Source organism: Momordica charantia, assembly GCF_013281855.1.
Source record: "Momordica charantia cultivar OHB3-1 chromosome 8 unlocalized genomic scaffold, Mcharantia_2.0 BLBB01000008.1, whole genome shotgun sequence".
Taxonomy (NCBI): domain Eukaryota; kingdom Viridiplantae; phylum Streptophyta; class Magnoliopsida; order Cucurbitales; family Cucurbitaceae; genus Momordica; species Momordica charantia.
Window position 1 is genome coordinate 9,795,052 of NW_028275166.1, and position 23,471 is coordinate 9,818,522.

The window sequence follows — 23,471 nt, forward strand, 5'->3', positions numbered from 1 at the left end:
TAGGCAAAGACATGAGAATCAAGCCCCTAGAAAGAACAAACATCTTTCTTTCCTCAGCATTTCACACTTCAGAATTTGAGAAACCAAACTTATCAAATAAGCTCAAGTAGTCAAAGCAAGTTATTCAACTAGAGACCATGAGCAAACCCAATGAGGAGGGAATCATCTTTCAAGCATCACAGTTTTTTCAGTACAGAATACAAAAGACATGCTGTGTATCCGATATCAAATTCAAGTTAAGGGTACCCAAAAAGCATCAGAACGAAACAATGGTATCCCAGCAAGGAATCAAGCACCCAGTTCAAACAGCAATAAAGTAAGGAAGAATATTGCACCACTTTGATTTAATGAAGTACGAAAGCCAACAGCATGTTTGGTACACTAATTCAAGGAAGAATTCAAGCGCTGTAGCCCGTCAAGATAGCTATCCTAAAAAAGTATCGAGTACCTGAAGCATTTGTAAAAAGTTTCAGCCGGGGAGGGGGGTCAGATTATACAAGAAAATTCCGTTGATACTGAGGCACGTAAGAAAAATGCACAAAATCTTTTACAGCAATGAAGCAGCACAGCTACAATAAGAACAAGAGTTGAAAAACACGAATTGGATAAGCCAACCAAATAAAGAGATTAAGCCTGGGTGCCCGTCAATGCTTTCATCTGTATATGGTTGGTTTCCCCAATAGCAGCAGCTGGTAAAGCTTCATAAGACCCAATTCTCCGCACGCCAACAGCCTTGGCAATGACAGCATAAATGACAAATATAATCAGCAGAACAAACATAACGTGGATCAGAAAAGCCAGATCGAGAATGGCGACGGCCCTGAGCCGGGACTCCTCCAAATCGCACTTGGTGGATCCCTCGACGCCGCTCACCACGTCAAGCAAGCGGTGACACCCTTCGGGGATGAAGGCCTCCACATAGAGGGAAAGCCCAGTCTGAAGCACCCACAGGCCCTGCAGGAAGAAGGTGGCGCCAAGACCCACATCCGCCACGAACAGCCTGGGCAAGCAAGCGAGGACGAGGCAGAGGAAGGAGGCAAGAGCGGAGATTCTCGCGGCGACGGAATCGCATTTAGCTTGGAGATCGGAAGTCTGGACGGAGGCGGCGGAGGAGGAAACGGAGAATTGGAGGAAGAAGAAGGCGGAGGCTAGGGCAAAGAAGAGATCGGAAGGCAGTGGAAGAAGAGATGAGGAATCGGAGAGGAGGAGAGCGAGAGTAAGGATGAGGAAGAGGAAGATGACGGCGGCGGATTGGAGGGAGATGAAATGGTGGACGGGGGTGCTGCCCTTGAGGAGAGGATCCGGGTCGGCGGCGACAATGGCTTGATGGGCAAAGGCGATTACGAGGCAGGGAATGGAGAGATAGAGCTGCAGGAATCGGATTCCATGGTGGTGGTGGTGGTGGACGGAGAGATGAAGCTGATGTGAGGAAGAGGGGCCGGGGGGAAATGGGTGGTAGGGCCTGGCGGAGTAGGACTGAGGGGATTTAAGGAAATTGAGGGTGACGGAGACGATGTGGTAGAGGCCGAGCGAGACCAGCGCCGACGAAGAGAAAACATGGAACACCATGGCAGCCATTGTTGTCTCTGTGTCTCAGAACACAGAGAGAGAACCCAGATTCAGATTTAGGGTCCGATTCAGATCCCAAAGCGTTCAAACATGGTGCAGTTGAACTTTGAAGGGGGTGGAAGTGAAGGGAAGATCGGTGCCGGAGGTGCTCTCGTTGGGGCGTCGCCGGAGGCAGCCGCCGTAGCAGGTTGAACTTTGAAGAAGAAGAAGAAGAGGCGGAGCGAAACGCAGAAGACGGAGAAATGGTGGAGAGACGAGAGAGATTGTCCCGTTTCCGTTTGTCAGAATAAAAAGTCCAATATCTCAAGTTATTACTTTTTTTTCTTTTTTAAAACAATATGTCAAGTTATTACTAACATCATACTCTCTCTCTCTCTCTCTTTTTTAAATTAGCAGATTTTAATTCACTATTTTTTAGCTGTAAATACATGTTTTAATCGTTAACCTTGACAAGGACCGATCCTGCGTTCGAATACTCGACTCTCATTTATTATTAAAAAAATAGAACTATGTTTTCGTTAAATAATAATAACTAAAATGTTTGAGCTAAATAATAATTGAAAGGTTAGGTTAACTTAATCATAATTGTTAAATATTTCTAATCAAGAGATGATGTGTTCGAATCCTCTAATCAAGAGATGATTATTCAAATCCTTCACTCCAATTGTACCAATTGTAGTAATATATATATATATATATATATATATAGGAACAAAAATGAAATTTAAATTTAATTATTTCGACATGTTTTTACTTTATTAAAAAAGAAAAAAAAAATTGCAATGGGTAGCAAAAAGGTATTTTAAAATGTCACCTATTTTTTTAAATTTCAAATATAACACAGATTTTCACATATCAGTAGTATGTCAGATACTAATATTAATAGTATATCATACATTTATATGAATAGTATATGAAATATATATCACGTACATATTACAAGTATATTAGACACTCATATTAGTAGTATATCAGAATATATCAAATGTATATCACATACATATATCAATAGTCAGATATATTACAGATACATTACAAATATATATCATTTGGATAAATTTGTTATTTTAAAATTGGACCTCCATTTTATTTCAAGTGCTATATTTGTTAAAACTAAACATGTGTTATTTTACTAATTTTACTAAATATTTTTGCCAAGCTCCTGAAAAATATATATGGAGTATACATTATTAATCTAATATTGCTAATATTTGGTCCATTCTATCCCATTTTACTACTTATTTCTCTTTGGAAATTTAAATAGAAAATACATGCCAATGGTTATGGAAGGTAGAAACTAAAATTTTAATAAAATTTAGAATGATGTCTCATGTTACTCCAATTATGTTGAGTTATCATCAGCTATATGAATGCACTAATAATTGCACAATTTTATCTATACCTGTTTGTATGATCATTTTCTAATTTTGGTGCGTCACACGGTTTAAATTAAAATATATTCATGATCTTCCTCTCTCTATATATACAGTACAATATATGAAAGTGAGAATTACAACTCATAATCTTTGGTCGAATTCTAATAATTTGTTAAATTTTAAATAAATTTTTTCATTTCAATGTTTCAATCCCATAAAGTATACACATCTAAATCTCACACCCAACTTGAAAAACATATATTTTCGATTAGAAGGTCGGAGGTTTAAATCACCATCATACCCTTGTATTTTGAAACATCCCAACATCACAAAAGTATAATTTTCTCTTCACCCTTTGAAACATAGGAGGTTACATTATATTCTCTAAAATGGAGAGAGAGAGATTGACGTATGTGAAGGGGCGCTAGATAGAGATATTGAGTGGTGAATTAGATGCCCAAAGAATTTGAAAAATGGTACAAATGATGAGCATGATGCTAAGTTGCAGAGTGGCCAGAGCTGCAAAGTTGGAAACTCCATCGCTAGAGGCTGCATTTCAATTATTAAATCAAACATCAAACATAAGACGATGCGTCTGGAAAGAAAATAAGATGGGAGAGAGATATGTTGAGATATCTATATATGAATTAATTGTCGACGGGATGATTAATAACCTGAAAGGCAGGAGAGTGGATTGACATGTTGCCCACATCTGCCAGGCAGCTGTTGAGCCTCGTTGACATCAATGCCAGCCTGCTCCGCTCGATTGCTTCCCTCCATGCTAATTAAACTGCAAAGGCAATCTGGATTCGACTCGATCACCCGTCTCAGAGGATCACAACAACTCTCCGGCGGGTCTCGGGTTCCGTTGAGGTAACTTAAGCAGGGAATTAACCTGTTCACGCACCGTGTGTCTTGTTCTTGAGCGTATCCTTCAAACACCAGCAGTAGCATTGCGGTTGCGATTGCGATCGCCGCCGTCCGAGGCTTCATTTTGAAGCTGCTGTGTGTTCAGCCAATATTGAATATACATACATATAAAAGCATGGGGCCTGGGGGTGGGTCATCAAACAAAAACATTTCATTACTCATGGGGGATTGTTTTTGACTTTTGGGAGGTTAGAAATGGTCGTTAGATTAGATTGGTGAAGCTTGGCGACCTAATAATTTCTAGCCAATTTGGATCATATGAAGTGCCTCCATCATAGATTAGAATGAGTGAAGTTGGCAAGTTGCGGTTTCTCTGGTTGAGCCATACAAATATGAGACGGGACGAAGAATTCCACATCACAACACCTTGTTAAGAGCTTATAACATTTCTGTTTCTTATTTCTATGTTTTTATTTTAATAAAAAAAATGAATTGCACGGTTCCAACATCCATAAATTCATGTATGACAAATCAATTTTTTTTTTGTTTATATTTTGAAATAAACTAGAAATGAAAACAAAAAATAAGAAATTTGTTTGTTGTTGTAACAAATTGGAAAAAACAAGAACATTATCAAATGGACCCTAAATAGTCATAATACTTGGCTCCTTAACGATAAGGACCGAATCTTGTCCTCGCCATCAAGTATTTTCCTATTGGCAATGCTCAAACTCAAAGTTTATTCAACTAGGAATGGTTTATCCTGCAAATCTTGTCCTCACCACCAAATATTTTCCTATTTGCAAATTTCAAGTGAGAGCACCCAACCAGATGGTTGATTTTAGCCTTTCCTATTTGTAAAACAACTCACAACGACTCAGTGAAAGAGTCCCTGCCCCAGCCCCATAATATTATCATATCCACTCTCTTGAACTGGAAAAAGGCATATCCCAATCCTAACCAACTTATCACATAAAGGTAATATTGAGTCTTGACACTATCTACAGCCAATGTCAGATGCTACCACAGATCTGATTCATGTTGTTGGGTCTCGGTTTCCCCGCACCCTTTGCCAGGAGTCTGCAGATGCCATCGCCTGGGTTCTAAGCAACGACCTCTACTCCGAATGATCAGAATATATATTCTTCTTCTTCATAGTACTAAACATAGTATATCATCCCCACTTCAATTAGACTGATGTGAGGAATGTTGAGTGCAACAGACGGGCCTCTGCAGTTCTTTCGCAGAAATGAGTAGCCGATATCGATTACGAGCTTTTTCAAGTACGACGAAGATCTTCTTGCCTTCACATATGAGTGTCCCATTATATATGCAACACCTGCCTCTTTTGCTTGGATCAAGTCCATCAATTCTTCCCTAACTCGAGGAGCCATTGAAGGGCTGGGAGACAGCTGAAACCTTACTTGGCGCCTTCTTAGTTGCGGATTCTCATCCTCATACACAGATCGTAAACTCTGGAGCGTTGAAGATTTGCTGCTATGGATGGAGTTGCTTGTACCAACTTCTTCCTGCCCCGATACTATTAAGCTCAAGCTTGATTGAATGCTTCGAGTGCTTATTACAGCCATCCTCCCATCAATTGAAGAACTTTCAGAGTTCGAGAATTGTGGTTCCTCTGCCTCCATTTGAATAAATTCTGCTATGTTTAGCATCAGCTGGTTCTCAAAGTCCCCATCATCCCTCTGAATGTCCTTGTAGCCATACCTTACTATGCACCGATACATGCGATAAGGTCTAGGACAAACTCTCCCGACGAGAAAACGTTCTTCGGGCGAGACATATGGAACAGGAACAGACTTCACACAAACAAAGACTAAAACTTTGTGAAACGCAGGGAGATTGGTCACAAAGTGAGAAAATATTGAGGGAACCCCAGTTGCCAATTCCGAGTATATGAGACCTATACCCGGCACACGAACTATACCGAGGCTAGGGCCAAGGCCAAGCAACCACTTCAGTGAAACTTTATTGTGTAGATCAAAGTTGTACTTCTTGCGAGTGCCATAATGCCATACAAACATAACGATCATAAAAATGGCTGACAACACCAGAGGGACCCAGCCTCCTTGAGGCACTTTTATGATTGCTGCTGATAAGTAGGCACCCTCAATGGACCAGAAGAAGATGAGAAAAGGTGCAGCCAGCAGGATACTTTTTTGCCAAACGAATACTATGACAAGTGCCATAAGAAATGTCGTCGTGAACATAACCGTCATGCAGGCAAGTCCTGGACCAAGAACAAAAAAATACAATTATGTACAAGTATGTCGTAATTGCAAGTAGGAAGAAATTAAAATACCTCTCGCGCAAAACCAAGGTAAGTTTTCAGAGACGTAAAGGAGATTAATTTGAATTAGAGTTGATATGTTTCAGCAACTCAAATGTATGATAAACTATCGCATCCCTGAGAACTGACAAAACAAGTTTATAACTCTATAGTAATCTACTTTAGACGTATTCCCCACTTTTTAAGTTCTATCAGCACTCCTCAGAAATCACAGTTCGTCACCCTCTCCTCCAAATGTTATGATCAAAATAACTTTCAAATTAAGTTATGTATTTACTTTCAAATTAACTTATGTTTTTGCTCACCCACTTTCAATGGCAGACTGCAAACATAGACAAAGACATAGGCCAGAGCCTTATTGATATCGTTTAACCTAAACAAACTAATACAATAGCAAAGTCCCTGAGAATTATAAGGATGTTGTTTGCACCAAACTCCAAAGGAAGGCAAGGGCAAAGAAGAAGAGACAAGTTCCTATAATCTAAATTGCAAAGTGGTACAGAAAGAGGAAGAAGAATTAAACGCATCTAAGCAGAGAGGAAACGGCCGAGATTCCTGAGAACCTGACCCATCAAAGACGCTCCCCCCAGCCACTTTACCATATTCCGAATTCAATAGTTTCAATAAATCCCCTACAATAGTTCGTCTTAGACCAGATCTAGAACTATCCTGGATAGTTTGTAACAAAATCAATCCACATCCTCCATGCCACTAGTGCAAGAATTAAGTACAAAAACACAGCAGAGGAGTACAAGTTTTAAAAGAGTATAATGACCTTGATGTAGTTTAAAAAACTGATCACATTGGCAAAAAAAAGTGCTATTTAGTGACTAATAATGTGATAGGAATAGTTTTTCGATATCTCTAATGTGTTTTTAGCTAATTAAAAATGTTTTACACAATTTCCATGATGCTATGTTAAAAAGTGCTTTCAATAGTGCTTTACTTAAAAGCATTATTCTGATAAGCTATCCTAAACACCAACATATTACTTCCATTGAAAGCAGTTGGTAACTGTAAGCATTTAAATGCATTGTGTTATTAGGTGACCCAAAATATTGTTAGGCCCTCATCCAAACACTAATGTGTACCAGTGTGTATGTGCACGCTTCTAGATGCAGGTGCGGGGCATGAGAGAGTCTAAAGCACTTACCATAAGCATTTCCAATCATTGTCGTATCTCGAAACCCTATTGTAATGGAAAGAGTGAGGACCATTAATATCCAGTTTATTTCTGGGATGTAGATCTGGCCATATATGTGTTTAGAGGTGTGGACAACTTTCACTCTTGGAAAGCAACCAAGGGCATGGCATTGTTTGACAATGGAGAAAGTAGCAGTAATGACAGCCTGGCTCCCTACAATAGCTGCAAGGGTGGCAATAATAAAAACAGGCCAAAATACAGGTTCTGCAAGAGGGAGATGATAACGGCAATGTCAACAATTGAAGTCAAAATACTCAGAAATCCAAATCACTGTTGAGGAAACAAGACTGGTTCACTTACTAGGTATTGAGTCATAAAAGCTGTTTGGAAACAAATCAAGGTTCTTAGACAGAAAAGCAGCTTGACCCATGTATTGTACTACCAAACAAGGGTAGATAACAAATGCAAATGCAAGCTGCAAAAGCAAAGACTTCGTATTAGTTACTTAAACCATTCATCAGTTGATGCTAAATGAGACCATTTATCAATGGCTTAAGACACAAAGTTAAGATCAAGTTAATGTCACTATATATTAAAAAATCCAGTAAGAAGGAGCTTCTTTAATATCATAGATGATTCAATTTTCTCTGCCATATTTGTTTTCAATCAGTGGAATCCAAAAGGTAAATAGAATATATAAGCTCCTCCCAACTACATGATGGAATTTGATTGCCTCAATCTGATGTCTATGTATTCTGACTCTTATATGCATAATTACACAGATGATCACAAGCTCACCCTTATCGACAAAGCAGTGAAATGACCAAGATCTGCAAACATCGCTTCAGTACCTGAGGAAGACACATAAACGCGCGTTAAACAGCTAGAAATAAAAATGAGGTATAGCAGTATTTATCTAAAAATTCAAAACTTCATAAGGTTCCCAGCACCCAATTTTTCAACACAAAGTAACACAGAAACTCAACCAATTGACAAGGATGAGGCCCATAATGATAAGGAAAACAAAACTGAACGCATATAATAATTCCAGATTCCACATACCAGTTATGGACAGAAGAATCCCTCCGAGAGAAAGCCAACCATCTTTACCAGTGATGCTTAAAAACTTGATAACATAATGAGGGGACAGTGCACGAATAATACTTGGGTTCCAATGTATTATGTTGTACATACCAATGGAGAAAATTGATAACAACCAGATAATAACTAGTGGAGCAAACATAAAGGCAACCTTATGGGTGCCACAATGCTGCAGAGCAAACAGGCCAATCAATATGGCACAAGCAATCAAAAGGAGTGTCCCTGCAGTAAAGATCATCTTAAATGAGAATCAGAACAGTAAATTATGATAAAGACTAACTCTTGAGCATCGCAGTTAATTATAATCAATGTAAAGATAATATATTACCACTGGTCAATTTAGCTTCAGTAACTTGTAACCCTGAAACTGACGACAGAACTGCAAGGCAAATGACATATAATGAGCCAAAAAAATCTTAAGACTATGACGACCAAAATTATCAGCGTTCCAGATTCCCTAATGGTGGTACCAGTGTAGTAGTAAAGAATGTACATTATTCTTGTAAGACACAAGCAGGATCCTGTGGTACAAGAAAGTGGTGAAGGTAAAACATAAAAAAAGGCATGTTAAGATAACCTCCTCTGGAATGTTTTATTTTCTCTTTTCAATTGGAAAACTTATTTTCTACAATTGAACAAGGATACAACCTGTGTGGTAATATTATAGCATTGTGATATAGAGATCTCTAACCTCAAATTTATATCCACCATCATATTGCAATTCCATTTTGAAAATTTGAAATTGTTCTTCACCGTTAATTTCTTTTATATTTGCTTCTAGACAACGGATGGGATGGTAAACTCAATGGTACTGGTAGGTTCAATAACTTAAAAATACTCTGATATCAAAAGTTGGCCAAGACTAAGAGCACAAATTCTTTGTTTTATGTAGCTTACACACTCAGATGTGCATTAGTTGGGCTGAAAATCTATTGATATTGTATTAAGAAAAAAACGTAGCTCACGTGCACTCAAAAGAAGTTTGAGAAAGTTGTCTATTTATAGAACAATGCATATTTACATTCTATTGAAATTAGCGATCTGCCAGAAAACTTGGAGACACATACTTAAATACATTCATGATCCTTAAATATATTGGAAAGAAAATCAAACACCTAGAGGTCTTTATGAAGCCCATGTTTATGACAAATAGTAAATACCTAACCTGAAATTGCAGGAGTTAGCACACCATCACCAATGACCATGCAAGCACCAAATAATACGACAAGAAGTAAGACCGTCCTAAGTGTTTTATGCCTTTCCAAAAACCTTTTTAGCTGAGAAGAGGCTACTGCATGAGAAGACGGGCCATATTTGTAAGATGAGAGTTCCTCATCAGCTGCTTGTTGGTTAGGAAGTAAACTCAACTTAGCATGTCGGCAAAGCAGAGAGTAAAGAGCAAATGTTCCTCCTGAAATAGAGAACATATGGTGCAGAAAAGAACTTTAAAGGCTTAATTAAATGACGAATCAAACTTCAAAGGAATGAGCTAAGTTCTGCAACCCATACCTTCACCATTGTCATCTGCGCTCAATACAATGAAGACATACTTCAGTAATGGAATCAGTGTAAAAGTCCAGAATATCAAGGAGAATGCACCAAATACTACGTCCTCAGTTCTATGTTTCTGTAACTTCCCTGCAAATGTGCTGGAGTAAACATAGAGGGGCGAAGTGCTCAAATCTCCATACACTACTCCAAAACTTTGGTATGCAAGTAATAGATTCCTAGAGAGATACACCCGTGAAAGCTGCATAAGCATAAGGTAAGGTTCGGTTAAAATGGGAAACAAGGAATGACTGAAGGTCCAAAAGAATTCACGCTGTACTATTGCTGACAATAAGATTGATATGTAGGGAAAGAACAACAAATATGTGCAGGCATAAGCATCTTCAACATCAGGTTCAGCTTTTTACAAGATAATTTGATTATATAGAGGCATGTTCCCCTATGATTTGAAGGTATATTCTATCTCAAAGAAAACAGGTAATTTAACAGGTGTTGTATCAATGAGTTAGTTCCACAACTGCATGTAATTGTTTGTGATGACGAAAATATGCAATGCAAATCGCATTAGTCAAAACCAAATCTTTTGTTTGTTTGTTTGTTTTTTTTTTTAATAACTGGGAATGAGAGTTTTGCTCCTCTCTACCCCGAGAGAAATCAAGGGTTTTTGGTATTAAGTTCACTAGAAAGTTCGAACTTTTAAAAAATATTAAAATATGAAAAAAATAAGAGGGTGAAATTGGCAGGAATGTCTTTGGGGTGATTAGGGATGTTAATAGAATAGTGAGAGTATGTTAGTAATTAGTTAAGAAATTGGTCGGTAGGGATTTGTTATAAATAGAGTGGGAAAGAAGGGAGGCAGGGAGGCAATTGTTTACTGTAGTTTAGGCTTGAACGGTGTCTCAAGAGAGGGGAGGTTCAAGTACCTCGAATACTTGGGTTATATTGTAAGTTCTTCTATCTTTCATATTATAATATTATTCTAGTTGTTTGGATTCTATCACAAATATCTCCCAATGTTTCACGAAATTGCAAGTTCAATCATGGTTATCCACTGAGGAAAACTACGGTCAAGTTGACAAGAAGATATTGGTCAGTCACAAGAAGCTTAAAGGAATTGCACACTTCAACCTGTTGCCTATGCCAACTATCTAAGTTAAGAAAATCAGGAGGAGGATTCGGACCTCGAAAAGGAAGCCACTCTCCTTTCAATTATGAGTTCACACGTATAACCAAGAGCTAAAGTATGCGCTTAGACCTCTGAATAAAAATTCCATTTAAATCACGACACGAACACGCTAAATAATATCACACACGAAAAAAAAAAAAACTAAACAAAAGGAAGACCTAATGTTATCGCTATCAGAAAGAAATTAAAAATAATAATGATGACGACAGTGATAGCTATGATAAGAATGAGTAAAATACTTGTAATAATTGTAATCAACAAAAGAAGCTGATGAGATGAAGAAGCCAAAAAAACAACCACAACAATTTAGAGACTGAAAGAAAAAAAGCCGTAACCAAGTTGAGAAGAACAAATACAAGAAATGAATGATTAAAGATGAAGCCGTGAATCTACATATCCGATACGAAGTCTGAGAAGCGAATCGGGGAAGGATGGGTTTGCGATTGAAAACAGAGAATGAGCAGCTGATTACCGAATTGGCGAGTTCGAATAACATCCATTTGCGACATAATCGGAAGCAATAGGGTAACGGGAAATTCCGCAAAAGAGGAACAAGAAATCGAGCAGAATCGTTGGAAAAAAATGTAGAGGAAACAAGGAAAAGCATGGAGGAAAAGAGAAGAGATGAGAGAACCTGAGAAGGAGTGGAAAACCCAGATCCTTGCTCCATTGGGAACCGCAATCCGCAGCTCCTGTGTGTGAGAATTGGAACTCCAACTCGCGAGAGAGAGAAACTGAGAAAGAGAGAGGAATGGCGAAGAACAGAAACTAAAAACAGGTGCTGTCTGCTTGCGTTAATTAAATAATAATAATAATAATAATGCAATAATATTAAAATAATGGTGGAGGGCGGAGCCAATGGAAGGCGGTTGCGTTGGCGTACCATTTCCACCGCACCCACGCTGTCAAACTCGGTCTTAATTACAAAGTTGGGTTACTGTGTTTCATTATCAAAACTCACTGTACACTCCGCAAAAACAATTTCTCTTTCTCCTTTTTCTTTTTTTTTTATAATTTTTTTCTATTAATTTTAGAGGAGAATTATCCCGATATAATATTTAGAGTGTGTTTGGCAGTGATTTATAATATCTCTTCTCGATTTATAATATCTCTTCTCGATTTATAATATCTCTTCTCATTATTAATGGTGTGTTTAAAATGATCGTAGAATTAGTAATTTTGAAAAAAATGATTTAAGTATAATTGTTTTTCCAAACCATCATATAAATTATGCCTCAAAAATTAATTTAAATTGATTTTAAGTTGATTTTAAACTTTCCTAAAATAAATTTTTTAATTTGTCAAACAGTAATGGGAAAGGAAGTGATTTTGAGAATGACAAACATGATTTTGATCATGCCAAAATCACTCCCAAACACACCATCAAGTACTTTAAATTGATTTCTCGTTGTTAAAGTTTAAAATTAATTTTTAAATATCATTTAGATGGTGATTTTGAAAAATCAATTATACTTAAATATCTTTGTTCAAAATCACTCATTCTACTATCACTCCCAATGAGTAATTTTGGCAGGGTCAAAATCGCTTCTTTCCCTATTGATCATGTTTGACAAATTAAAAAATTAAGTTAAACTTAAAATCACTATAAATTGATTTTTAAGGTATGACTTGGATGGTGATTTTGGAAAATCAATTATATTTAAATGCATTTTTTTAAATCATTTATTATACCATAACTCTCAAACACGCATTTAGTTGTTCAAAAACATGTGGAAAATTTTAATATTCTAGATAACTATTTATGATTTATTTTGGAGTGATTTTAGGATAGTCAAAATTATTTTTGACATTGTCAAAATTACTTCCGTTTCTATTGATCATGTCTAGTAAATTTAAAAATTGATTTTAAACAAATTTAAAATTACTTTAAATTGATTTTAATATTACATAGATAGTAATTTTGAAAAAACAATTACACTTAAATCTCTATTTTCAAAATCGCTAATTTTGCCATCACTTTCATACACGTTCTTGAGCTCATTTTCTAAATTCTCTTACCTTACAAAGAAATAATAATAATAATAAAACAAATTTTAAATCTCCTCTTTCAAATTTATTTCATTTTACTCCACAAACTTTTAGAATGTTTAATTATACTTGAATAGTTGGATCTTTCTTAATATTCAGCAGCTATATATTTAGACCACTAAAAGATAATTCTGCCAAAGCGAGCATTTCTCATCGATAATTGACATATATCTCCAACCAAGAGGTTGTAAGTTCGATCCCCACCCTTATACTAAAAAAAACTTTCAAATATAATTCTTATGGTCTTTAACTATTTAGATGTAACAATAATCTAGTATTATTAGCGATTTGTGCCGGTTTAAGACAAGTATAATGTTCAAGCTGGAATTTTAACTATTACAAAAAGAATATGAAATATAAACTTCAGAGAAGTGCTCTGTATACGAATCTTGACCATAGAGTTTTATGGCCCGCTTTTCGAACTTTTCAAATGGAGAGTATTTATTCCGTTGAATACAACGTACAGAGATAGGGATTCAAACTCACGACCTTTTAACTGAAAATAGGCGTCTTAACCCGTCCGCCCCTGTTCCAACAGCTAGAGATAATAAAAGTTCAGGTTCTTCCTCTTCCTCAGCCAATTCCCGACCGCTTTGCCACCTTAATATCAAGGAAGCCCACCCCAGTATCATGAACGCAGAGCGCCGACTGTAACAACCCTGATGCTGTCGCGTAACAGAAAGACAGAAAGAAATGAAGCTGCTTCAATATCTTTTTATCAAGGGTGAGGTTTGGAACCCAGTCACTTTACACCTAGTGGGAGTCATGGAATAGCATAGCGTTGATCAATTGAAGAAAAAAGAAATGAATCGAATAGGAACTCTCATTGACCTACTTAACTCAGTGGTTAGAGTCTTCTATACGGCATCGGTTCACGATCCAATAGTAGGGAAGCCCGCCCGCGGGCGGAGGTTCTTGCTCCAAGACCAAGACGCGTTTGGAAGAACGGGCGGGCATTTCCATCCATTTCTATAGAGCAAAGGGGAAGCTCCAGCTGAGTTAAGTTTAAGTTGACAAGATAAATGTATTTCAATATGACTTTTTGAAGTCGAAATGCGTGGGAGTCTTTTGAAATATGCAATATGTAATTATTGGGAGTGATATGCCATATTCGATGGTCTGTCACTCCAAAAGTTGAAATCGATCGACATAACACACAACATGTGGCATAGAGCCTTAATCCAATGAATTCCTCGCTTAATGAGTACGTGTCATATCAAATTTCAAATCGCAATGCCCAATACTTTCATCCACTGTTCCATCTAATTCAAACCCCTTAGAATAAATTCTCTCTCTCTCTCATTTTTCTTTGTATTTCTTATTTTTATACTTCGCTTGTGTTTTTCTTAAATCCGGATTGGGTTTAAGCTATGTGGATAACTACGCTATTATTAATAGATTGGTCCCCCCACCCGTGATTGAAAATTTACATTAGTTTTTTTTTAAGCCAGTATCAAATTTTATCCTAATTCCAGTTAAAAAATTGATAACTCATTATTTTTTAGAAATTTTTCTTCCTAAAATCTAGGAGGAGTTTTGTCAATTTGATAAAGCATTTTGAGTATTTCAAGTGAATTACCATTGATACTTTTAAATTGTTATTATTAATTTTTTAATACAACAAATTGAGAGTCGAGGGGATTTGAATCTCCAACCTCAGGAGAAATAGTAGATGTCAATTATCACGGAATAATGCTTCATGTTGCGAACTATTATTTAATTTTGAAATGTTTGGAAATATATATATACTTATTTATTTAGCTTCAAAATTTTCAATTTAATTCTTAAACTTTTTATTAAGTTGTCTAGAAAATATCATATGTTAGCTTTCTCTATTTAAAATCGAAACAAAATTAGGCTTTAGTGGAGCTATAACTTGGTTGAGTTGAGCTCGGACTAATTAAATGTATAGGGTTTGACAAAGAAAAAAAAAGTTTTATAACTATTAAATTAGGGCTAAAAATGTAGAATAATAGCAGCAACTCACTTTGAATATCACAAAAGGAGACGAAAATGGTGCCATCGTGAATGAATCCAAATTGGTGGTTGCATAGACAAACAAAAAAGTATTTTTAAAACAACGACTTAAAAGATTAAAGGTTAAAATAAAAAGTTGGAAATGGGAGTTTTATAATTGAGGAATATTTTGTATCATTTATGGTAATTTTTTTAAGCACTATCATTTATCTATAAAATAATAGAAAGAAATGGTATTAGCGGTTTGATCAAGAAATTGATCAACTTTGCGAAGGTAAGTAACACACTTGCAAAAGAGAATTAGCATTCTGATACTGTAGGATTTTTACTTGAGATAATATAGTTCACATACCTAAAAATGAGGCAAGAGATCTCTATTTATAGTTAGGACTTTTGACACGTCCTCCAACAAGGTTCCAACGACTTTTCGACAGTCCAAAATAGCGGTGCGTTGTCGTGGATTCTGTTAGATGTTTGCCCCTCTGGTCGGCTCAATTAATAACTCAGGCGACTGAAGTATGAGAGCGATATAGGTCGGCTTGACTGATATCTTAGGTGACTGAGGTATGAGACTATGGTGAGCTTGGACATGAGGCATGAGTCTTGACCATTAGTAGTTCGACTCTGTCTCCTTGAAGGTCCGAACTATCATTTCTTTTGTGTGCGAGTCACTACGATGACTCATCACAATTGTGCTTATAAGACGTCGACACATGGGTAGTGGAAATCACACCCCAATATTAGCATCAATAGAAAATCAATCATTCATTTTTTCAAATAGAAAAGAGCAATTAATGGAACAAATATAAATATAAAAAGATTCTTAATACTTTATATTATATTTATTTCTAATAAATCTAAGCATAGCTCAACTAAAATATATATTTGGATTAAAACGTTGTGACTTCGAATTCTCACTCGATGTTAAAGATACTACATTAAAAATATCAAGAGATTTAATAAGGATTTATAATAAACATGAATTATTTCTCTTCTTATCAATTAATTTTGAGATGGAACTTGTGAATATTAACACCCGAAGAGGATAAAATTGGAGAGAATTAAATTATGAGAAAATGGGTGGAATTGGGATAATGAAGATGCATGGAATAGAAGTAAAGTGTTAGACTTGTTGGAGGAGTCACGGAAAATGGCACGTGAGGGAGAGTGGCTCCGCTCCGCACGTGAACTCAAAACGCTTTCCAGGCGCGTGACTCTAGACCAACCGCCGGCTCCTCCAAAAATTTCCACTTCTATTTTATTTCTATTTCTCACGTCTACTCCCACAAACCATGACGTCGACGCCAACCAGGACAAAAGTACACGTCATTATTTATTATTATCCTTTTTTTTTTTATTTTTCTCCCTTCTCTAAATTCTTGCCAAAATATACACAATTTACATAAGAAAATGAAAAAAAAAAAATTTGCATTATTCTCCGTTAAAATATACCACTAGAATTTTTGACTTAAACATAATTCTCAACAAGTTAAAGCATATTTCTTTATTAAAAAGATCGTAAGACAACCTTACATACTATTATATTTTAAAAACATAATCACACGTTAATGTAAATATAATTCAACTGATTAAGGTACTTATTTTCGAACAAAAGACTGCAAGTTCAAGTCTCCACACTCATATTTTGTAAAAAAGAAAACATTTTTTTTCTCCCTCATTTACCATTAGTTTTTGTTCTAACAAAAATAATTATTATACCATTATTTTTTCAGTACATGTAATTCTTTTTGTAAGATCGGGAAGTTTTATTTGTTTAGTTAACTATTTAATTTTAATTAGTTACGGTTTATTATTTAATTTGTTAAAATAAAAGATTATTATTAGATAACATATACAATTAAAGTTAATCTATATTTTTTAGAATAATTTTTCTTTTAATAATTAAACAAATTTATGTGATTTTATTATAAAAAAATTATAAAGTTGTATAAATTTATCAATTATTCAACCTTACATCGTTATTATTAATCAATGTCAATAAAAATTGTTAAAATACAATTCATTATTACTATATATTATAATAATAATATTTTATATTAACAATGGTTGTTCTAATATTATATTTGTTTGGGGGTAAACTTACCCAGGACGCGTGGAGGACCATTATTCGTGTTTGAAGAAATTAAATAAAAAAAGATTGCTTAGGTCCACCTCGGCCCCGCCGAGGTGACCGGGTTTGCCCCTTAAAAGATGAAGTATGGGCACCAAAGTTCGACCTGACTGTGGTCCGACCTGCTCGGAACCCGACAGGTCCGATATGAGAAAAGACATGTAACCGCCGGTCGTGTGTGCTGTCGGGCCCATTACCTATAAATAGAGGAGTTCATTTCACGCTCAGGTATCGAATCTCACCTCGAACTAAATAAGGAGTCCGATCTATACTGACTTGAGCGTCGGAGTGTTCACCCTCTTGTGCAGGTCCACTCTAGGGTTCAGCTCGGAACCGGAGACCGGGTTCGAGCTCGATTCATGAAGAACCGTTGTGCAGATTCCTGCATAAACATTTGGCGCCGTCTGTGGGAAAGACATCTAAAGTCATCCCGATCTAAAAAAAAATATATACGCAAAGATGGTGCATCCAGCAAACTCTGCTAATACAACAGAACAGAGGGGTGTGAATGCTGACAATGGCCCTCAGCGAGACCTCGGTGCAAGGATAGTCGAGGACCAGGTCCGAGCAGGGCGGCAGATCTCCCCGCCATGCGAACCAAGAGCTACCACCTGCTCACCCGAAACCCTCAAAAGCCAACAGAGGCCGATGAGGGACGTCGAGAAAAACCTCCCAAAGGGCCAATCAGGAAGCAGACCCCGAAGCTCTGTCTACTCTCCAGCGCGAGTTGGATGACATGCGCCATCGATTGCGCACAATGGAAGAAATGTACACCGAGGCAACGCGTGATAACCGAACTGCGTCTCCCTCTATAGCTCCGGGTGCACCCGGTGAAAAGGGAGCTCCATCTATCCAACCTGGCGATCGCGAGCCCATTCCCAGCGATGGGGGAGTGGATTACAGCCTGCGGGATAACGATTTGAGAAAAGATCTCACTGAAAAGAAGAAGAGAGCATCTCGGGAGCCGGAAGACTCTCCTTCCTACTCCCGAGAATTCTCCAACTCGAACCTAAAGGCTCAATCAAAATACAAGCCTCTAGCACCAGAAGCTGTGATCACTAGGGAAGAGTTCGACCTGATGAAGCACAAGTTCGATGAGCAGGTCGAGGCGCTTAAGGCCAGGTGCGAGAAGAAAGACTGTTCGTTCGACGATGGTGACTTGGGAGAATCGCCATTCACCGCGGAAATCCTGGAGGCTCCAATCCCTCCGAAGTTCAAGACTCCCTCCATGAAGCCCTATGACGGGTCTAAGGACCCTAAAGACTATGTTGAGGTCTTCGAGGGCCTCATGGACTTTCAAGCGGCGACATATGCGATCAAATGCCGCGCCTTCCAGATCGCGCTTACCGGTAGCGCGCGCCTGTGGTACCGAAGACTGCCGGCCAGGTCGATCTCGACCTACTCCCAGCTGAGGAAGGAGTTCATCAGTCAGTTCTCCTCTCGACATTATGATAGAAAGACATCGACTCACCTCGCCACCATCAGGCAGAAGGAAGGAGAGACGCTGAGAGAATATGTCACACGGTTCCAGGAAGAGTAGCTTAAGGTCGTGCACTGCTCTGACGATTCGGCCATGTGCTACTTCCTCACCAGCCTGGCCGATGAGACCTTAACCGTAAAGCTTGGAGAGGAAGCTCCAGCCACCTTCGCCGAAGTGTTACAGAAGGCGAAGAAAGTCATTGATGGGCAGGAGCTCCTCCGAACCAAGACTGGCCGACCTGAAAAGCAGATCGATCAGAAAAAACTTAGCCAGGAGAAGAGGAGGACTGATATCAAGTCCAAAGATAAGGGACCATCCTCCTCCAGTGGCAGAATAGAGTACCGAAGGTCGGAGAGCGGCTCCATCCGGAGCCGACCTTATGAACGGTATACTCCAACCACCATCCCCATCTCCGAGATACTCACGAACATCGAGGAAAGTGGGATGGAAAAGCTCCTCAAGCGACCTGAGAAGCTCCGAGGAGACCAGAGAAGCGCAACAAAGATAAGTACTGTCGTTTTCATCGCGATAACGGCCATAATACGACAAACTACTGGGAATTGAAACGCCAGATTGAAGATCTCATTCAAGATGACTACTTCAAAAAATTTGTGGGCAAACCGAGGTCTAACTCGGTCGAAAAGAAAGAAGAGAGGAAGCGTTCAAGAACGCCGCCTCGCCGGAATGACCGACCTGCAGTCATCAACACTATTTTCGAAGGTCCGAGCGGGGGCCAGTCCGGAAACAAGAGGAAGGAGCTAGCTCGCGAGGCCAGGAGCGAGGTATGCATCATCAGGGAGCAGAAACCTACTTGCTCCGTCACTTTCGGGATGCCGATGTGGAGGGGATCCATTTGCCCCACAATGACGCACTCGTGATCGCCCCTCTCATTGATCACGTCCTGGTCCGAAGAGTATTGGTTGATGGAGGCGCATCTGCGAACATCTTGTCCCTCCCAACATATCTAGCATTGGAATGGACCAGGTCACAATTGAAGAAGAGTCCAACACCCTTGATTGGATTCTCTGGAGAATCGGTCTCCCCAGAAGGGTGCATCAACCTGCCGGTAACTATCGGGCAAGATGCTACCCAAGTAACGTAGATGGCCGAGTTCGTGGTAATCGACAGCAAATCGGCCTACAACGCCATTTTTGGGAGACCCATTATCCACTCATTTCGAGCTGTCCCCTCCACATTGCATCAAGTCTTGAAGTACTCAATCCCTAATGGAGTGGGCACGGTCCGAGGTGAACAAAAAACTTCAAGGGAGTGCTACGCGTCTGCGCTCAAAGGATCGTCGGTATGTGCCCTGGAAGAACAAACCAATCGTGGCAAGCTGCAGGAGTCAGAGACCGACCTGCCAAAGGAAGACAAAAGGCAGTTCTCCCCGCCAACAGAAGAGCTTGAGCTTGTTCCTATACTTAGCCCCGAAAAACAAGTAAGCATAGGAACCAAGCTGGGGGCCACTGACAGGGAAGAACTGATCAACTTCCTCAGGTCTAACTCAGACGTCTTCGCATGGTCTCACGAGGACATGCCTGATATCGACCCGAAGATCATGGTGCATCGCCTCAACATAGACCCATCATTCCGACCTGTGAAGCAAAAAAGAAGACCTGTAAATAAAGAGAGGAGTGATGTAGTTGTTGAGGAAATAAACAAACTCTTGAAAGCTGAATATATACGAGAAATTATGTATCCTGAGTGGCTCTCTAACGTTGTACTAGTTAAAAAATCCAACGGGAAGTGGAGGATGTGCGTGGACTTTACAAATCTAAATAAGGCATGCACAAAAGATTGCTTCCCCCTTCCGAGGATCGACCAGCTCGTGGACGCAACAGCCGGGCACAAGCTACTCACCTTCATGGATGCCTACTCCGGATACAACCAAATTAAAATGCATTTACCAGACCAAGATCACACCGCGTTTATAACAGACCAAGGTCTGTACTGCTACAAGGTGATGCCTTTTGGCCTAAAGAATGCGGGTGCGACCTACCAAAGGATGGTGAACAAAATGTTTGCCAAGCAGATCGGTCGGAATATGGAAGTGTATGTGGACGACATGCTTGTCAAGAGCAAGCAGTCAAAGTCGCATCTTTCCGATCTGACTGAAGCCTTTGGAGTGCTACGTAAGTACCAAATGAAGCTCAATCCGACCAAGTGCGCCTTCGGAGTTTCCTCGGGAAAATTCCTTGGTTTTATGGTAAATAACCGTGGGATTGAGGCTAACCCAGAGAAGATAAAGGCCGTGCTCGAGATGGAGGCACCCAAGACTCTAAAGCAGCTTCAGTGCCTCAATGGCAGGATTGCAGCCTTGAACAGGTTCGTGTCAAGATCGACGGACAGGTGTCTTCCGTTCTTCAAAGTTCTTAGGAAGAAGGGACCGTTCGAATGGACGGAAGAGTGTGAGCAAGCGCTGAGGCAGTTAAAAGACTATATCTGCTCGGCACGTCTACTTGCGAAACCATTACCAGGGGAAAAACTCCATTTGTAGCTGGCGGTATCTGCTAGCGCCGTCAGCTCGGCACTGGTCAAGCAGGAGGGGGCGAGCAGAGCCCCATTTATTACACCGGTAAAGCCATGACCGAGGCCGAGACCAGATATCCCCAAATGGAGAAGCTAGCCCTCGCTTTAGTTACCTCGACCCGAAGACTTAGGCCGTACTTCCAAGCGCACACGGTCGTAGTACTTACAAACTTACCCCTGAGGAACATCTTCAGTAGGCCTGAAACGTCAAGCCGTTTAATGAAGTGGGCAATGGAATTGAGCGAGTACGACATCCAGTTTGAGCCCAGAACTGCGATGAAAGGGCAAGCAGTGGCTGATTTTATCGCAGAGCTCACTCCACCACCTCAGCTGACCAAGTCCGATCTACCTTGGACGGTCTACGTTGATGGATCTTCCAACGAGAAGGGGTGCGGGGCAGGAATCCTCTTGCTCGCACCAGGAGGTGAGCAATTCGAGTATGCTCTGCGGTTTAACTTTCGGACGTCAAACAATGAGGCCGAATACAAGCACTCCTAGCAGGCCTGCACGTTGCCAAAGGACTGAGGGCCAGTCACATAAAGGTCTTTAGTGACTCCCAGCTAATTGTAAATCAGATCAAGGAGGAGTACCAAGCGAAGGACCTCCGGATGGAAAAATATCTGAGCAAGGTCAGATCGCACCTCGCCCAGTTCAGGACTTATGAGGTGAGTCAAGTTCCAAGATCTGAGAACTCTAATGCAGATGCCTTAGCCAAATTGGCATCAGCATACGAGACCGACCTGGCTAGATCGGTCCCGGTCGAAATCTTGGACACACCTTGAATCTTGGAGCCAGATATGATGGAGGTTGATACTCCATCACCCACTTGGATGGACCCAATCGTGGAGTTCATCAAAGGAAACCCACAGCAAGATCCGAAGGAGCAAAAGAAGATGACGCGAAGAGCAGCTCGGTTCACACTCCGAGAAGGAATGTTGTACCGACGTGGCTTCTCCCTGCCTCTCCTCAAGTGTGTGACTCCCGAAGAAGGCCTCTACATTCTTAGGGAAATTCATGAAGGGGTGTGTGGAAACCACTCTGGCGCCAGGTCGTTATCGGTTAAGGTAGTTCGACAAGGGTACTATTGGCCCAGTGTCGAGCAGAACGTAAGGCAGTTTGTGAAAGCTTGTGACAACTGCCAGCGTTTCGCAAACATTATCCACCAACTTCCTGAACCGCTCACCCCCATCTCGGCCCCATGACCATTTGCCCAATGGGGGGTGGACATCGTAGGTCCTTTTCCTCTAGGCAAAGGACAAACAAAGTTCGCCGTGGTCGCTGTGGACTACTTCACTAAGTGGGCTGAAGCCGAGGCACTGCCCCACATCACAGAGTCTAGAGTCACGTCGTTCATATGGACAAACATTGTGTGCCGCTTTGGCATACCCAATGCTATCGTGACAGACAACTGAAAACAATTTGACAATGCAAAGTTCAAGAACTTTTGCAGAAAGCTGGGCATAAGCCACCTCAGTTCGTCCCCTGCACATCCAAAAGCAAATGGGCAGGTTGAAGCAGTAAACAAGATTATAAAGTGAGGACTCAAGCTAAGGTTGGACTCCAAAAAGGGAAGGTGGGCCGAGGAGCTACCTGAAGTTTTGTGGTCATATCGAACCACCCCAAGAGAATCAACTGGCGAAACTCCGTTCTCACTAGCCTTTGGCTCCGAAGCCGTGGTACCAGTAGAGATCGGCATACCAACAGACAGAGTAGAACAGTATGAGCCAACGAGGAACGAGGAAGAGCTACTCCTTAACCTGGACTTGTTGGAAGGGAAAAGGGAAATGGCTCAGCTGCGCTTAGCAGAGTATTGGAACAGAATGGCCAGACATTACAATGCCCGAGTTCGACCTCGAAGCTTCCAAGTTGGACATTTGATCTTGAGAAAAATTTAGAGTCATGTTGGCACCCTTGACTAAAGTTGGGAGGGACCGTTCGAAGTCAAAGGCATAGTCCGACCTGGAACTTATGTGCTGGCCGACCTGGAAGGAAGAGTGTTTGCGCATCCATGGAACGCGGAGCACTTGAAGCGCTATTATCCCTGAAATGTCAAAATCGTCCCAAAATGGGCTTGTCAAAATTTTCAAGGGGCGGAACTTTCAATAAATGGAGTTATTTAATTTCATAACTCCGAGTTCGGTTAGAAATTAAATAGGGGCCACGGACTCCCATAAGACTTAAAAATTGATCAAATTCGATCCTCAAAACCCACGGGTTCGAGGTGCGATGTCAAAATCAATTA

General features: G+C 39.8%; 4 protein-coding genes across 4 annotated transcripts; 1 reads left to right on the plus strand and 3 right to left on the minus strand.

Moving 5' to 3' along the window:
* Positions 1–317: 317 nt before the first annotated feature.
* Positions 318–1,876, minus strand: LOC111016864 (plant viral-response family protein (DUF716)). Its single transcript, XM_022292416.2, has one exon. It carries the CDS (start codon positions 1,576–1,578, stop codon positions 628–630), a length of 951 nt encoding a protein of 316 aa, XP_022148108.1. The 5' UTR covers positions 1,579–1,876; the 3' UTR covers positions 318–627.
* A 1,228-nt stretch (positions 1,877–3,104) lies between these two features.
* On the minus strand, positions 3,105–4,315 carry LOC111016964 (Bifunctional inhibitor/lipid-transfer protein/seed storage 2S albumin superfamily protein). Its single transcript, XM_022292567.2, has 2 exons — positions 3,620–4,315; positions 3,105–3,494 (listed from the first exon to the last, which is right to left on the minus strand). Exons 1-2 carry the CDS (start codon positions 3,936–3,938, stop codon positions 3,370–3,372), a joined length of 444 nt encoding a protein of 147 aa, XP_022148259.1. The 5' UTR covers positions 3,939–4,315; the 3' UTR covers positions 3,105–3,369.
* A 130-nt stretch (positions 4,316–4,445) lies between these two features.
* On the minus strand, positions 4,446–11,858 carry KUP3 (K+ uptake transporter 3). The gene is made up of 9 exons (XM_022292473.2): positions 11,698–11,858; positions 9,878–10,118; positions 9,534–9,779; positions 8,697–8,747; positions 8,330–8,590; positions 8,066–8,118; positions 7,628–7,742; positions 7,277–7,531; positions 4,446–6,063 (listed from the first exon to the last, which is right to left on the minus strand). The coding sequence occupies exons 1-9, from the start codon at positions 11,731–11,733 to the stop codon at positions 4,976–4,978; spliced, it is 2,346 nt and encodes a 781-aa protein (XP_022148165.1). The 5' UTR covers positions 11,734–11,858; the 3' UTR covers positions 4,446–4,975.
* Positions 11,859–19,802: 7,944 nt separating this feature from the next.
* Positions 19,803–22,011, plus strand: LOC148209483 (uncharacterized). The gene is made up of 3 exons (XM_088128077.1): positions 19,803–20,138; positions 21,215–21,653; positions 21,707–22,011. The coding sequence occupies exons 1-3, from the start codon at positions 19,803–19,805 to the stop codon at positions 22,009–22,011; spliced, it is 1,080 nt and encodes a 359-aa protein (XP_087984203.1).
* The last annotated feature ends 1,460 nt before the right edge of the window (positions 22,012–23,471 follow it).

Coding starts and splice junctions, on each gene's coding strand:
- LOC111016864 (XM_022292416.2), bottom strand. CDS start 1,578: ATGGCTGCCATGGTGTTCCATGTTTTCTCTTCGTCGGCGCTGGTCTCG.
- LOC111016964 (XM_022292567.2), bottom strand. CDS start 3,938: ATGAAGCCTCGGACGGCGGCGATCGCAATCGCAACCGCAATGCTACTG. Junction 3,495..3,619: donor TCCACTCTCCTGCCTTTCAG/GTTATTAATCAT, acceptor ATTGAAATGCAG/CCTCTAGCGATGGAGTTTCC.
- KUP3 (XM_022292473.2), bottom strand. CDS start 11,733: ATGGAGCAAGGATCTGGGTTTTCCACTCCTTCTCAG. Junction 9,780..9,877: donor CGCAGATGACAATGGTGAAG/GTATGGGTTGCA, acceptor TCTCTATTTCAG/GAGGAACATTTGCTCTTTAC. Junction 8,119..8,329: donor GATTCTTCTGTCCATAACTG/GTATGTGGAATC, acceptor TGTCTTCCTCAG/GTACTGAAGCGATGTTTGCA.
- LOC148209483 (XM_088128077.1), top strand. CDS start 19,803: ATGGCCGAGTTCGTGGTAATCGACAGCAAATCGGCCTACAACGCCATT. Junction 20,139..21,214: donor TACTTAGCCCCGAAAAACAA/GTAAGCATAGGA, acceptor GGTATCTGCTAG/CGCCGTCAGCTCGGCACTGG. Junction 21,654..21,706: donor CCTCTTGCTCGCACCAGGAG/GTGAGCAATTCG, acceptor TCAAACAATGAG/GCCGAATACAAGCACTCCTA.